Genomic DNA, 16,965 nt, shown 5'->3' on the forward strand with positions numbered 1-16,965 from the left:
CTAATGTATGTGAGAGAGTCGTTCGGGCGCTGGCTTGCATTCGTTCTATGACCGGACGGTCCAGGTCGTGACCTGCCAATTCCCCCGCTTCCGCTTACATCCCCAAGTCTCTTCGATGGATTTTATCGCTCACCTATTCGCTTCTCTCGCTCGCGTTCGCGCTCCCGCTCCCGCTCCCGCTCCCGCTCGCATTCGGGTGAGTACCGATTTCTGTTGGACCAGAATAAACGCGCGAGTCCGTATCCTATCCATGTCTCGTTTCGTTTCCGATACCAACGACCGTATATCCCTACGCGAAATCCGGCTGTTTGGTCGCTATCGGGAACGGGAGAAGCGGCGGCATCGCGAGGTAGATAACGCGCGAGGTAATATAGTTGCGAGATATGTATCCGTGCGGATTCCTTCCTTAACATTATCAACCGTATTAGATCTACGGATGGTCTATGCCGGCACTCAATCTTTCTCTCACTGATGGTGTGATAATATGTATAGAAGATCCGTTAATATACCACTCTGATTTCGCTTGTTCTTTCCGACGCACGTATATCGCGGAACACAGAATCTTATGTATAAGGATAATAACGAGTTATTAACTTTTCAAATTTGAAACCAAAATTACGCATAGTTGAAGTTATGCATGATTGATTAAATATTTTTCTTTTTGTATTGCTAACGATTTGAAAAAGAGCGCGACGAATAAACGAATTTCTACGCGATTTTTATTATTTTATAATATTATTTTACAAAATGTAATTCTTCTCTCAAAATGGAAAGTGTGAACAGGAAAAGACCGATGGATGGTGTAAAAACCTTTCTTGCGAATCTTTCGGTGATCTACTACTATCCTTGCTATCGAAGAATTCTTTTCTCTCGCTAGGTAATCCGACCAGAGGAGAGATTCCTCTTCCGTCTCTTTCCTCCCGTTACAAAGAAAAAGATTTCAGATTTTATTTTATTTCTTCTCATCTATCTCTCTCTCTCTCTCTCTCTCTCTCTCTCTCTCTCTCTCTCTCTCTCTCTCTCTCTCTCTCTCTCTCTCTCTTTAAATTTCTTTGATAAATACAGATATAAATTCTATTAAAATTATAATGTTTGTCGTTTATACGAATAGATATTATATAATTTATCAAAATAATTCAGATATTTAGTAATAATAAATATTAAGTTGCATTATTATCAACTTATGTATTTTTTTAATCATTGCTTGTAAAGCATTGTATTTGTTGTTTTGAAATTTTTAAGACAAATTAAATCAGTTTATCATTCAATTCTTGAGCATTAATAAAATAAAAAAATACTCGCGATATATAGAAACATAAGTTACAAAGTTTAAGTTATCTTACGGATTTGCAATTATTATTTTATATACAATGTTTTTCTTTTCTTGTCGTATTTTCATAAAATACTTCAGTTTGTACATACGTTTACAAATGTATATGTTGGAATAAAAACTTACATGTATTGTTTAGTAGAGCTCATAGTCCGTAAAAGTTGAAAAGTGCTTACCTGTAACAAATAAATAATGAAACATTTAGAATAAAAATTATATATGTCAAATCATAATATGTGAAACAATACTGATGTCTCTTCGTGTATCTGTATTACATTCAATTACTTAGAATATTGTTTATATATAACCATATTAATTTTCTAACTTATAAAATATTTTGTACTAAAAATTTAAAATACATAAAATTAAAATTATGAAAAATGAAAAAAAAATTGTTTCCTAAGCTACATTTTTCATTATTTATATTTCTTCTGATAAGAGTACTAGATTAAAGCAGGTTAATTTATATGAAAAGTTTGGAGATTTACACGTGTATACATATTGAAGAATCTTGAATGAATTTTAACTTGCAAAATCTCTATAAACTTTCCTAAATATGAAATATAAAACAAATACGCATACTTCGTTTTATGTAGTGTAGGTGTGATTTATTTGATGAAGCAACGCCCTTCAAAAGATACAGTTGAAAATGTACACGAAATATTTTGCAAGTAATGCTGCAAATAGCCTTAGCTGGTAGAATTAAATGAACCGAAGTGACAGGAAGAAAGATAAACAAGCCAGAGAGACACGGGGAAGAGTCTGTTTGTCGATGTCAAAAATCAACACAAATTGAAATCAGCGATGGTCCTATCTCCGTGTTGACTGTAGAAAATCGAACTTTTACTTTTTGATATTTGCGAGAATTACGGATTTACTGCTGCTGTATTTTTCAAATTGGACTAAATTTACATAAATTCGCGCTTGACAAAATCCACAACATACCGTTAAGCGTGTGTAATCACTGTTTTATAAAAATAAACGATTTCAATAAATATATATAATTTCACTTTTTCTGTTTGAAAAAAAGCTGGAAAAAGAAGATGATTGAACGGTTACATCTACTAATAATAAATGTAAAATTTTTTTATAATTAATCGGTGATTATACAAAAAAAAAATATTAATAATATGCAGCATACTTGGCAAATCTCTTATCGAGCAAGTATAGAGCAATTATTTTGATGTAATTCTAACATAATGGCGGTATGTCGATCATAATACGGCTCAAATGCTATCTCGGGGATAGAAGAGGGTTATTGGTTTAGGGAAAGGGGAGAAGCTTGCTTCGTCATCCCGCAGCAATTCCCGAAACCCCGAGTCCCTTGTCGACCTCGAGCTCCCAGTTTCCTCTCCAGTGAGCAGAGTCAATTAGAGAGTCGACTGGAGATTTTCAATCTCCAGTCAAGGTTACGGCACTATGTAAGCGGAATGTGCGGAACAGGTGGAGAGATCCGGAACGTAACAAAAACATTGGATTGTAAATCAAATCGCTTTCCGACAGAAGTGTTCGTCTCTAATGCGTATTTCTAATGGCTCATCTGCGTTTCTTCCGTTATGTGTATAGGTACGCTCCGAGAATTTATATAAATTATCATTACGCTACTTCGTGTAGCTCTCGACTGAAAACTTTGCTCGGTTCGCATGGAATTAATCGCTTAATGCGGAGGAGAAATTTTGCGTCAATAATTCAAGGATAACGTATAGCCTGAGTATTTGTCTAATATTCCAGCCGGCCAATAATTTCCAATAAGTACCTTTTCATACAAGATATATTACGCATCGATGTAACTTGTACATTATAGAATATCGTTCTCTACGATCAGAATCTTTTCTCCATTTAAATAAACATATGCCTTACAATTAGCGTACATATATTATATTTATAGTCATTAAAGTTTCTGTAACTTTTTCAACGTTTCTCCATTTCCTAAATCGCATATATTCTTTAAATCTCATAAAATAATATGATATGATATGATAATCAAATGAACGGAATATGATGTAATTAAATTTTCATGAATAACACATCGCGCATTACTGCGGCCGATATTTTATCGGGACATACGGCGCAAGAATTTAAATGATATTATCGATGTAGTCAATCAATTAGCAAAATGCAATTTCAATATATGTATATGTATCTATTTCTTATCGCACGCAATCTCGCAGCACGTGATTACAGGAGCTATTAATTTCTTACTAATCTGCCCAGAGTGCGCGAAGTGTATCGAATATAATTTCCCGATGAAGAGCCTGTGTCGCGTAAGAAACCGAATTAAATTAAATTATACGAGTATATCCGACAGCCACAATTACCTATATCAAATACCGGAAGTGGAAAGAACTTATTTACGTTCTTTTTGTCCGTCGCGAGTTTATCGACCTCGTGCGTAAATACGATAAATATTGACTTATCCGCGAAAAGTAATTCGCAAAGAGTAGGAACTAATAAACTAGTAAGAACGATAATTGCCCTCGTATTTTCATCAGAAGATCCTGGCGATCTTTATGGTACATGAACGCCGTCGTGAGTAATTAGAAAAAGTAAGTAATCGGCAAATTGGCCTCGACCAAAGCTGTCGAGTATATCGCAGGGAGAAGTTTTCGCGGCTTCGGTACGACTTTAGGATCCGATTAGACTTGTATGCTTCGATTTCTAATCCGACCGGGTGTAATGTCGCCCGTAATTAATACAAGTTGCAATCCCGCGGCGGTATTCCGGTTTTGCGCCGGACAAGATATTAGTTGCGCGGTAGTTGCGCCACTCGCAACGGCCTGCACGTAGATAGAGATCGGCATTAGATAGGCCGCCTAGTCTTCTCGGTATCTGCCTTACTACTCCTCCGCTACCTATCCTTTCCATTTCCTGTTACAGTTAATGGAAATTCAGAAGCGTATGTTTCCTAATCTAAGCAATTTTGCCGTTCAAATAGGCTCCTTCGTGGCTGTTGCGAACCTAATAGCCGAGCGCACTCGCGATTCTGCACGTATAAAGGTAGGCATCCACCGAGCGAATATCCTCACTCGTCATTCTTTTTGAATAAATGATAAAGGTTTGCGGCATTCATGCGTAGGAAGGATAAACGAATACAAAGTATGCGAATAAGAATATACACGAGTACGAGAATGATCGCAATCGCTGTCCGCTTGTGTTCTTCGACAGTTTGTGTACAACCATTTTAATGCTCGCGTGCATACGTGTAATGCGTGGCTGACGGGATTAAGTAAAGCTTACGCATAATCGATGATGACGCGAAACGTTATCGCTCGGAATGCATTTCCGCTTTACGTATTGCCCGCTTCGCCTCCATCAACCTAGCATTCCTACGACAAATCAACTTTGAATGTATAGCGTAATTAAATATTGATTTGGTGCTAATTTATTGCATTAATCTCAAATTTATTGTTTTTTTTATATCAATAGCAGGAGATTAATATTAAAGATAAAAATAATTATTATTTTACATTATGCTCAAACATTGTTTTTTCAAAAACATTTATATTGAATCGTAAGAAAATAAATATACCAGACTTAATTGCTAATTAATTGCTCAACGTCATTGCAAGTAGATCACAAAAATATTGAATTTTTACACAATACACAATACTATAACAATAAGTAATAAAAAAATAAAAAGTTAACGATATGAGCTTGATACATATATATAGCAAATTATTACTCGAATTGAAAACAACTACTACCGCAATATTTTAGTTTCGAATTTATTGCTCGCAAAATAATAGTTAATTTAATAAATATAAAATATTCCAACACCCATATCGCTACAAAAAATGATTTATTAGTGTAAATATATTGCTCATTTAATTTTAATTCACATGTTTCCTCAATTATTTTCTCTCAAGATATATCAATGCCGAATTTATGTTCTTCGCTTAATTCAGAAAGCTGTTAAATCATGGTTCCGATTAATATCAATTCCTTGCTAATTAGTAGACACAATAAATTCCAAGATAAGAGCAACAAATTAGCAATAAATTACCGTTGAATTATGGCATCTGAATTTGTCATGTGAGAGTATCAGAAACAGAGATGACTGCTATCCGGTTAATAAAATTTTAGTGCCGCACGCGTACGCAATTCTTCACGTAACAAGCGCATTCGCGACCGAGGTCGATTCCTTGACGAGCATAAATATGGATTAGGTTCAATTATGAGTCAATTACAGCATTTTCAAGCTATTATTTGCAGCGCATACAACATAGCGATAAGTTTTAATTTGTTTCTTAATTAGTTATCCCATAACGGATGTTATGAATCGTACACTTTTAACGAAACATTCGCAAGAAAACTCGTACTTTGTGAGAATTAATCAAATTGCTAATAAAGTTGCAAGATGTTTCGCACTAAGTATGATTATTGATTAATAAATTCTACTGAAATCACTTCATACAATGAGTCGTCTGATTATGTATCAAAAATGTCTATTCTTCAAAATAATATAACAATGATCCATATCATTTTCCATGCATTTTTATTCAAAGAAAAACTTTTTTCAGTAAAAACAACCAAGTATTAGATCACGCAATGAAAATGATGACTGTCCTAAAAATAACTTGACGCACTTTTGTTATGAAAATAGTTGACATTTTCAGGAGATTTAAATATAAAGTAACTATGTACAATTTCAAGAGCACGATCTAAATTATATCTCAACAACGTAAATTGGTGAGCGGACTAGCTAATCTCCAGTGGTTTAATAGTTCCACAAAGTGTCTTCATTGATTGTACAATACGCGCTCTCGTAATTGCCCTAAGGACAAGCGCTATCTGATCTTTAACCGAAAATTGAAACAACGGTCGCGTTATTGTCTCTTCGCGATAAAACGCAATTTGGTGGCAACCGCGATCCGATCGAGCCATTTATCTAACACATGGCGAGATTTATATTTCACTATAGACATTCTATGGTTTTTCAATACTTCTTATTTTCCTTGCGCCAACTTTTTATTCGCGCAGCGGTGGTCTATCTTTTAAATCGTGATTGGTAAGGTTGTTTTGTCTTGACGGTTAGTGGCACGAGACGCGTTTAAAGCAAGATAGCGGGTTTAGAAGAGAGCTGAAAGAAGAAGAAGATAAAAAAAAAAAAAAAAAAAAGAATCAGGCAGCAAAGTAATGTCGCTGTTATAACTGCGGTATACGAACCGTCGTCGCGTTTCCGCGTGTTTCTTACTACTTGGTGTTCTGCAAGTCCTTTATCCTCAGTGACGACGCGAGTCGTCATGTTCGTCATTGTTCATCGTCGTATGCAACGTACATACGAACCGTTATAGGTCTTTTCTTCTTCTTCTTTCCAACACTCATCTTCTCTTTCATCTCTATCTCGACGATGAACAACAATCGCGGTACGTAAAGTTGTATTGTAGGAATATACGCTGGAAGCGTGTCCCATTGATCTATGACCATGGGCGTGCGTTGTCTCGACCACCATGGTTTTTCGCGGTGGTACACGTGTGCGCGGCCAAGCGTGTATCGTAATACCGACATCGCTCGTGCAGTTGCAGGTGCATACAGAAAGAGAGCCCGGTAGAGCGCTTCCAACCAGCGCGCAGAGTACGCGCGGGAGATACGTCTACCTTGCTTATTACGACATTACTCGCGCTCAGCGTCCCTCGCGCTATGATTATGCTCGGCAAGAGAGAGAAAGAGAGAGAGGGAGAGAAGAAGACCCACTTCTGCAACGCACGGTCGCAATTCCGAGGTGTATTTTAATTTACGCTCCGCGGCGTGAGCGCGTCCTTTTATTCCCTTCCGGCGAATTTACGGCGCACGCTGCGTAGTAAATGAACGTTTTACGTTTAATGTAATTAGCGTGCGTGGCGCGTAAATGGCTGCGCGGAAAACTGGGATATTGTGATGGAAACGAGTGCGAGTTCAATGACACTTTTGTGGTGTTTCCTCAGAATTAAGAAAAAGTGCTTGAACGGATCTCGAAGAAAAGTATTGGAATCGATCGAGTTTCTGAAACATGAAATTCTTTTTCCAATTTAGATCCTAAAATATACGTGCTATTTATATACATATTGCATTTCTGTGCGTATCACTTTATCTTACAAGTACATCGTATGGATATTGGATAATTGGTTGAGTAATTTTAAATTACAGTGAGAAGTGAGTGATTTTTAATTTATGGTGTCATTTACACTTTGCACATCTCGTTTACGTATTCCGTTATTACATAATTATTATCATCAGCTTGAAGCATGATATTTTGCAGATTTATAGATTGTAAAGTTGTACAAAGAGAGAGAGAGAGAGAGAGAGAGAGAGATGGTCTATATATTCGTTAGTAATTACTACTACATATATATTGAGGTTCTGACAAGCATGTATGCCACATATGGCAACAGGTATTTTAATGGTTCTGATGAAACAGATATTCGTATCCGTTTACACACTTCTCCATCATTTAACCCGTCATACTAGTCTCTACAAACTAACTAGATTTTTAAGATATAGCTTTTGCATTTAATGATGTATCGAGCATCGGGATTCGATTGTGGAAAGATTTCTAAATGATAAATTCAATATATAAAGTAAATAAAAATTGAGGTGTACCTAAAGAAGGAAGAACATAAAAATATATTCACATTAAAACAAAATGAATATATCTATAAACGGATATCAAATCTTTATATTGCTTTTAAAGCCGACATATATTTTTATTTAAAAGTCCTTAGCCGTTACGACAAACTATCTATGTCGATAGAAAAACTCGTTACAAAAAACCACGGTCGTTACGGCTCCGTCTTTGGCGGATCACGTGAAAGTCGTAAAAGTTCCCATAATGCCAGATTAAGTCGAAGAAACTTTACGTAAGATTTATTATGCATCCACAGTAACGTAGTATTCTGCTGTAGATAGGAAGGGAAGGACTTGGAATTTTTTCTTTACATAACAACGCATAGTGCAGCGTCCGATAGAACGAGTCCGATACAATTCTGATGCAATCCGAAGTAGCCCTGGCCTGATCTTGTTACATTATTCCGCAAATAATCTTGTTGAAAGACTAGCTCGCGGCTCGCGAAGCGAGGAAAGATGAGGCAAAGGGTCTGTTCGCCATCTCGGTGAATACATCGTCGTAAGTACTAGTCCCAGCCGATTATTATCACCTGCTTATATTCTTTGTATAATATACGGTACACATCTTCAGGGGTCTCGGAAGGACCGGGGAAGATAACCTTTTCTCTTCACATTTAAAAAAAAAAAAAAAAAAGAAAAAAGAAACTATCGAGCCCTTTCGACTTTGGGATGTCACGATGTGATCTCCGGTCTCGTCAACTCATTCATAACTCGATAACAACGGCACGCATCTGCCGACTCGCTCACGTGCCGCTTTCTTTCTATCTTGTCGAGGCTCGCTCTCGAGTCTCGCACTCGTCCGATCGATTTAATGCCACCTTTAGATATCTGTAGCGGTTTCACGACCGGCCACGGAGCCCTCCTTCTCCCTACCGACAACGAGTCGTCCAGAACGCAGCCTGAATATCGGATGGATATCGACGTTGTCCAGAATAGCGGTACCCGGTGCTCGGCTAGTGCCGCGTCTCATTCGCTATAACTCGTTCGTATAGGCGGACAGGTCGAAAGAAACGAAGAGACAACAAAGTATCGGTTTAAAGGAGATCGAGACCGGCTCAGGTGGCGAACGAAGGGTGTCGCAATATCAATATTGAAAGAGGAAATAATACTTGGCTACAAGATAACCGCATTATCCGCGCGCTCGTCTCTGTCGGCGTCTTTGCTCGGCTTCGATGGTAGATGCGACGAATACTAATCTTAAAGGTGAAATTGGCATTCCTCCGTTACCCCCCCCCCCCCCCACTCTTCTCTTTTACTTCGGTATTGTGTCGAATTGATAAGTAAAATACGTGCCGCCCCCGTCGTTGGGCAAGAACGATGAGAAAGAAGATGCGGTCTTATTCTTGTCGTTCTCGCTGTATATATAGTATATATATATATCTCTCGAGTAATACGATAGCTGGTTGCGTTTCACGATCAGCATCGTCCGTAACGGGAATCGTTATGATCTTTGTTCAAATACTTCCCTGCTGTATCGGTGATATACGACGCATAGTGACCATTGATGGGCTTGTTATCCGCGGATTTCCTCGTGCATATATTGAATGCGGTAACGTGAAGAAGTCTAGAGTCGTATAAATTTATGAAGAAGAAAATGTAGAAATTTCTATCATCGTTTTCGACAGTCTCGGAGCAGTATTCTTAGATTGAAACGAGTATTGTAGAACGGTACTTGTAAAGAATCGATTGTATGCTAGCTTAACTCTGTTGTATTGTATATATTGTTAATTTTTTCTTATTTAAAGAACTGTATTTAAAAAAAGTAATGTAAATATTTTTTAAAAAAGTCTCACGCAAAAATCAAAATTTCTCTGCTGTAGAGATAATAAATTTATTAAATGGTTTTTTTATTAAATATTTACAATATATAAAATCACTTGATCACGATAACGTCACAATTATCTGATTTCTATCTTAGAAGAGTGTGTGATATTCGTAAAAAATAGGTTTTATCTTAATAACTATTAATTAATTGAATCCCGAATTATTAATTAAGTTTGTAGTTTCAATGAGGAAAGAGTATCTTATAACACGTAATCATCCTCAAAAGATCATGATAGAATTATACTAGTCGTTTTACCGCGGTGCGCAAGCACTACGTGAAAGATCATCGAGCTGTTTCACGTGGCAAGAGGGGAAAGAGGGGGGTCAGAGGCCAATAATTTCGCCCGCACGTTGTACCGCACATTATCGCGTTGGTATCGTACGCTTCGTGATAAACGCGAATGGTGAATTCAGTCGTTACCGAGAAGGGATCCACGTATAGGTGTGTACCATCCGTATGCTTCCCTTCGCGTCACCTACCTCCGCGAACGCCCTTTCTATCTCCTCCTATTCTCGCGGCACACCGCATCGTTGGCTGGCTACCACACAAGATGAATCATTGGAAATGCAACGCGCCATAAGATCTCTCGGATGTGCCTGTGGTAGATAACTAGGTATGCCGCCGTCGTTGGCCACAGCGGTGGCGGCGACGCGGCGACACGACGACGACGACGACGACGACGACAACGACGACGACGACGACGACGACGACGACGACGACGACAAAGACGACAACAACGTCGACGACAACGACGACGACAAGGACGAAGAAAGACCTAACCACGACGAAGACGCGCGAGACACACGATGTGGTGGTACACGCACGTATCGTCGACTGAACGAGATATACCCGCCCGTAGCCACGTACCGATCTAACGAGGGCGATTGTCCCGCGTGTATCGAGAACGATTTTCAGGTGCCTCGAGTCTATGAGGAAAGCCCGCAGAGTTAATGGCACAGATGAGGGTAACATTTACAAGAACGGCGATACGGCCGTCGGTCGTGTAAACGCGGCTCCGCGCCCATATAGCCTAATGTATCGGCCACTCTGCCGTGAAGATGCCAGCATCAGTTAAGAATCGCCAGGTATTAACTCGCGCGTGGAGCTTTAACGGTTCGATACGTCGGGGAAAGATTATTCGCGGTAAACCGCGAGAATCACCCGCGCAAAATGACGACGGTCTATGCCTGGAAGAAAAAGCTTGACAATATCGTCGGGTACTTTTTTAGCCAGCTTTCAGCGTATTAATCATATTTTATAGCTATCATCGCATAGTATAATATGTGTATATAGAAGAGCTAGACTGACGGCATCAGCGGGGGTAGTAATTACCGTACGGAAGAACGAAATAATCATCGCGGCGCAACTTGGAGTAAATTGCTGGATAAACACTTTCCGTATAACTCATCCGCGGTGGCGCGCAAGCGCGAGAAATAACAGTGGTAAGTGTTATTAATGTATGAAGTGTGTCGTTGAACCGAAGATCACACGGAGAATGCCGACGACGTATTATAGTACCCAACGAAGATCGCAGTCGAAGTAGGAAATGTTGCTCTTTTGGTGATGCATAGTGACTGACGTAGTCGCGACGCAACGCGATGTGAGAGAAATTCCGCGGAGAGGATGGCAAAGGAGAAGACTGCAATATAATGGTGAGATAGCTCGACGATAGGAAAGGAGCAACCACGTAAAAGAGCCGAGGGACCGCGATGCGAGAGGAGGCGGAATGCAAAAAAAAAAAAAAAAAAGAAAAGAGAGAGAAAGATAGTCTGTCTTTCGCAAGAGAGCGGATTGCGAGCGAGGGGGTGGTTAGCCTCTCGGAACGAAAGGAGATAGAGGTAGGTTTATAGCAAGAGGATTTAGATGCGAATGAACGTTTCGAGGCATTGTTCGATATAAGACACGACTTCATTAAGTATTCAAGTAATGTTCAAACGTTGTACATTGAATTGTACTTGCGTCCTTTCGTTTGCCGCGCCCCATCGTTCCCGCTATCATCTAGGATGATTTCCCGCATCCCCGCCATCTGCAAGCGTCTACCCCGTGTCTCTCTCGCTGAAGACCTACCGTGTATTGCCGTGTGTTGGCGGTACGGCGTACAATGAGAATATCGTCTCGGGGGAACTCGTGATGCCGCAATATCGAATAATGTATAACTATATCATAGTCAGAGAGAGAGAGAGAGAGAGAGAGAGAGAGAGAGAGAGAGAGAGAGAGAGAGAGGGGGGGATAGTAAAAGGAATAGATGGGAGCGAGGTAAGACGACGGTGAAGGAGAGAACGAGCTTTTCGTGGTATGGTGAGGCATAGTGTCGGAGGACTGAGATAACCCGATATATCTAGATGTCTGCGCGCGCACGGAATACATCACCATATAAGTAAAAGCCCCATGGCCTCCGAGATCACCGAGACGAGTGCGCCGCGTTGGTTGCGGCGGTTGATTCATGGTAGGCGAAGAAGAAGCCGCCGCGTTTTGATACCGCCACTATTTTACGTCTTTTAACGATATTTGCGTGTCTGAATCATTTCTCGAAATTCCTGTGGTTCCTTTCTTTTTTGTGTCTTCATCTCCTCGTTCGCAACCGACTCTCGTCGTTAACTCTTTAACGTCTTGGAAAGTCGCTTGCAAACATTACTCTGTGTAACGACTCTTTTACACAGTAAGGCAAACAACCGTGTAAGCGCGCAAGTATTAAGGAGATATAGCACCGTAAAAATAAAGATCGAATTTTCAGTGGAGAAGGGTCAAAAAATTTTGAACATAAATACGTTTCATATTTCCCTCCATTTCGTGAAAATCGAAAAGAAATGACATCGGGTGGACACATAAAATAAGAGTGTCATCACACACATAGAAATCTACGATTTTCTTGGATAAAGTTAATCGGATTCTTATGTCGTCCACGCACGTTCCGCAGCTGCGCTATGCCATTTCCGCAAAAAAATAAAAGTGAAGTCACCAAGACCATTTCTCAAAGAGCTTAGAACGTCCGCTCGCACGAGTCCGAAAGGTCCAGATGATTTACTTTTCCGGGATAAAGACGCACAGTTAGGCTCGATATGTAATCTATATTGTAATCTCTATTGTAACTCTTGTTTCGTAAACGATTTAATTAGATCAAACATAAATAAATAAAGTGTAGATTTTTATCTCTTTTGCATTATTAAGGACTATTACGTTCAATTAATGTAATTTTTTTTGCTATCAATTCACATGAATATAAAAAGATTTAGAAATATAGAATGATTGTAATTTGTGTGAATGCACAGGTACGTACATCTTTTTTCAAGATCACGTATTATTAATTTGCTAAAATATGCATAAAGATACACGTGGCAAAGTGTTCTTGCGATGACGCGAGCTATATTTCGTGTCTTTCGTTTTGATCACGTACAAGCTCCGCAAAATAAGAGCTTTTTCGCAGCGGTATTTCATAAAAAGGTCCTATGGGTTATGAGGCACGTTTTAAGATCGCGGAAGTACTCGGTTTATGCATGTACAAAGTTGTATGGGCCCCGATGGATTCTGCTACGACAGCATAAAATTTATACCCGGCACCTTTAGTAATACGCGTATCTTTTACATTCGCGTATAGTTTCAGTCCCGTCGCACGTGAGATAGGCGATCGCAATTTCGACACAGATTGTAGAATCGATATTTCGTGCTTCGTATATCTTGTTTTTCAAGTTTTAAACGTCTAGCGCCAGCAGGAGGTGTTTTCTTTTATCGTAAAAAAATGCATACAATATACTTTATGCAGACATAAAAAAATTTGTTCGTCAGATTACAGTGGTATTTTATATTTTTATTTCCTGTGATATAAGACATTTTATTTATCAAAATTATTGTTTTAATTATCAGAACAATTTTTAATATTCAAAAATTTTTAATTTTAATGAATAAATTAATTTTCATAATTTTATGTTTTTCTACTAAATTTTATAATTGAATATATGTTCTTTTTCTTATTTTCTCTTTCGTTCTCTAAAGTTCTCAATATATATTATAGCTTATAATGCGAATAATATACACAGATATGGTTTCAACTCTCGTATATAGGTTCAATCCGCAGTTAATTTTACTCGCGCATTTCTAAGTAAGTTATCACTATATGAGCTCGTTTGAAACTCGTAAAAATGGCGATGCGAAATTTTGCATCTCATAAAATATGAACATCTTTTTAAACAATCTATATTAATATCCCATTGATATTCGATCTATTCGGATTATATGTATGTGAGATTTTGTGTGAATATACCACGCGATATTCTCTGACGATATTAGATAACGAAAAGATAAAAGCTAGATTGGCTAGAAAAAAAAAAGTACAACGGTGATAAGATTTACGGCTTCCTATACGCGGGAAATTTTCACAATGCAAGAGAAAGGAGATCATCTTATCGATATCGACGGTGCGGACGAGCAGAAATCGCGTAAAGGGAGCACGACAATAGTCGCGACGTGATTGTATCAAGTGTGAATGGCTAGTCTGTTTCCGTGAACGCGTCTCCACGAATCGCGCGATGCCATTGCTGCAACGTCTCGATACCTTTACACATCGCAGATATATTGAGTTTAAATGCATTCTGCGTAATTGAAGGCACGGCACCGCAGAAACGTTTCAGCGGGTGCGGTAATAATATCTGTCTCGCGAAGAATTGTGACTGCAATTTTCGAGTACCAGCCGCCGCGCCGCTTCTCCACCTGCCCTTTCCCACTTCCCCTCTCCTCCCTTGTCTCTTTCGCTTCCCCTTTCGACTATCATTGGGCCTCGAGCACGGCGCGGGAAAGAGGAAATAAAAAATATGACACTTCTACCATGGAGTAACGTGAACCTTAATGGCATTGTTAACATAATTCTCGCGCGATGCGCACGAGCGGCCGCATAACTTACCGTCGAGCGACGACGACGAATTATTTCGAAGAAGATACGAGGGTATATAGCCCCCGAATACATCATACGATATAGTACATGTGGAGAACCGCGATTTAATGGATTTTCATCCGCAACATGAATAATTAAAAGATTCATGCAGCATATATTAGTATATGAGATAGTCTACTTGCTGGATTCTGTTAATCTATTTATACAAATGAATTTGCACAAAGAAATTTTCATTAAAAAATCCACACGCATATACATATTATATTATAAGATGCATTATTTAATATTCAGCGTAATCCGTTAATATCCGTCCGATTTACGAACAGGAATGATTTAAAATGTGAAGCGTGTTTTTTAACATTTATTATAATTAGTACGTGCTAATAAATGTGAAAATTTATTACAGATGTTCGAGAGCGAAATAATTAGTCTGTACTATATCAGAATTTTGTTCATTATGATAATCTGTACGGTCATTCGGTGGAACGTAAGCTTACCACAAGCCTACATTACGCGAATCTGATGTTTTTTTACCACGTTTAACGACGATACTCATCGCCCTTATTAAGCTACTGACAGCCGTAATTGTTGTCATATTTTTTCCGTAATGAGTACTCTTCCAGTTGTGATAAATCTGGTTTTTAATAGCCCAACGTACCACTTTCCTGCTACTTGTCTCTTGATTTATAAGGACTCAATTCTCTATAAAGTGTTTTCTTCACTGTATATACGCCCTTTGCTTTTTTTTTTTTTTTTTTACATCGATTTAATAACAAATTCTCGATTTATTACTCATGAGCATCTAGCTTTAAAGTCAGGAATGTATCGACTAACAATATATCGCAAGAGTACGGGATACCATTCATTAACAACGCGAGCTAATTGGGCCGACGGTAGGTTGGAACCTGACAGCACTGATAATCGACTCGAATGAGCTAACGGATATTCGAATCAAATGTACTCTGTCTTCATTTCTCGAACGAGTTTGTCTGTTTGGGAATGATTACGAAAACTACTCTCGTTACTACACAACTGACCGTGGCGTAACGAAGACGAAGACGAAGAGCAAGACAGATTCCACGTTGTAAAAAAAGCCATTCTACAGGTAAAGAGTGGCACGTCGAAAAGAGAGGCGTACGCGTATCATTAGCCACGCACTTTTACGGCATCATCAGTTGGCAATAAAAAGGCGCTACGCAACCGGTTGATACACACATAGTTTGGGCATAGACTCAACTATAACCTTGTATAAGGCGATCGGGCGATTAATAGTTGAACGTGGCAAGTATGAGTGTGTATGTACAATATATGGATATGTATAGACGCGCGCACGAGACAGGCAGTCGTAATCGTCAATAAAGCGTATATGTTGAAGCGCGTATAACGAGACGTACGTCGCTTTCGCTGAGCAGAAATTCCACAGGCGAAGGCTGTTATCGAATAAATTGGTATATATCGGTCGTTGACCATCGCCAAGCAACATATGACGCATGTCCTCTCGTATACTAATCCTATTAAATCCCATTACGAATAATTTCGGGGCCCACGAAAGAGCAGACAGCAGCTCGATATCACGGATATCGAATAGTGAACACGGGATGGCGTTTACGCGCGTAAGCGATATTATAGTTTCGAACACAACGTGCTAAAAACAATGCTGTTACGGAGATGAATTTGAATCACGCCAATCACTGAAACAATCCTGTAATGTAAATCGATACGAGATAATGCGTGACAGTAGGCTAACCTGATATGATGCCATCGATATTGATTCACTCTAGTTATACAATTGTTTATTCGCTTTTATTTCTCAGAATATTAATAGACCCTATACATTGACCATTGTGAAAGTTTCAAAAAGAGATTTACGAGATATCTCGTTGAATTGGCTAACGCCCCTAATACAAACGCGAATGCAAATAATATGCACATAATTGCATTATTTGATAAATTTATATGATTCAGCCGCAAAATTTCATGAGCGCATAAATTTGCACCTCGCAATGTGTCATGGTTGTTTAGGGGAACGGGAGACAAGAGACCGCTATTTATCACAAGAGTTGAAATCCCACTGTTTTGCTTCAAGCATTAAATCTCTACTGTTGCGTTGCATTCATCTACGGATTATTTTTCATCGAGTCTCAGAATCGTAATGTGATAAACGCATATCAAAATAATAGAACGCGTAAATCATTTATCAATTTATCAAACTTAGATATTGAAATTTTATAGAAAATTAACAAAATAATTAAAAACTACAGTGTAGCGAAATATTCCTACCGTTCAAAAACCTACTATTATTACGAAAATATGAAGAATGTA

The 16,965-nt window shown here is 38.7% G+C and overlaps 3 protein-coding genes across 10 annotated transcripts in view; 1 reads left to right on the plus strand and 2 right to left on the minus strand.

The window, feature by feature from the left end:
- Positions 1-16,965, plus strand: part of Neo (ZP and PAN domain-containing protein neyo) — a 287,267-nt gene that overhangs the window by 171,474 nt on the left and 98,828 nt on the right. The window lies entirely within an intron of this gene.
- Positions 1-16,965, minus strand: part of LOC140666136 (autophagy-related protein 16-1-like) — a 199,117-nt gene that overhangs the window by 118,656 nt on the left and 63,496 nt on the right. The window lies entirely within an intron of this gene.
- Positions 1,285-16,965, minus strand: part of LOC140666131 (autophagy-related protein 16-1-like) — a 277,683-nt gene continuing 262,002 nt past the window's right edge. The window contains exon 9 of the mRNA XM_072892992.1: positions 1,285-1,506. Coding sequence (XP_072749093.1) covers positions 1,453-1,506 — 54 coding nt within the window. The 3' untranslated portion in view covers positions 1,285-1,452. The remainder of the gene's footprint in view (positions 1,507-16,965) is intronic.

This window comes from Anoplolepis gracilipes, chromosome 5 (assembly GCF_047496725.1).
Source record: "Anoplolepis gracilipes chromosome 5, ASM4749672v1, whole genome shotgun sequence".
Classification (NCBI taxonomy): domain Eukaryota; kingdom Metazoa; phylum Arthropoda; class Insecta; order Hymenoptera; family Formicidae; genus Anoplolepis; species Anoplolepis gracilipes.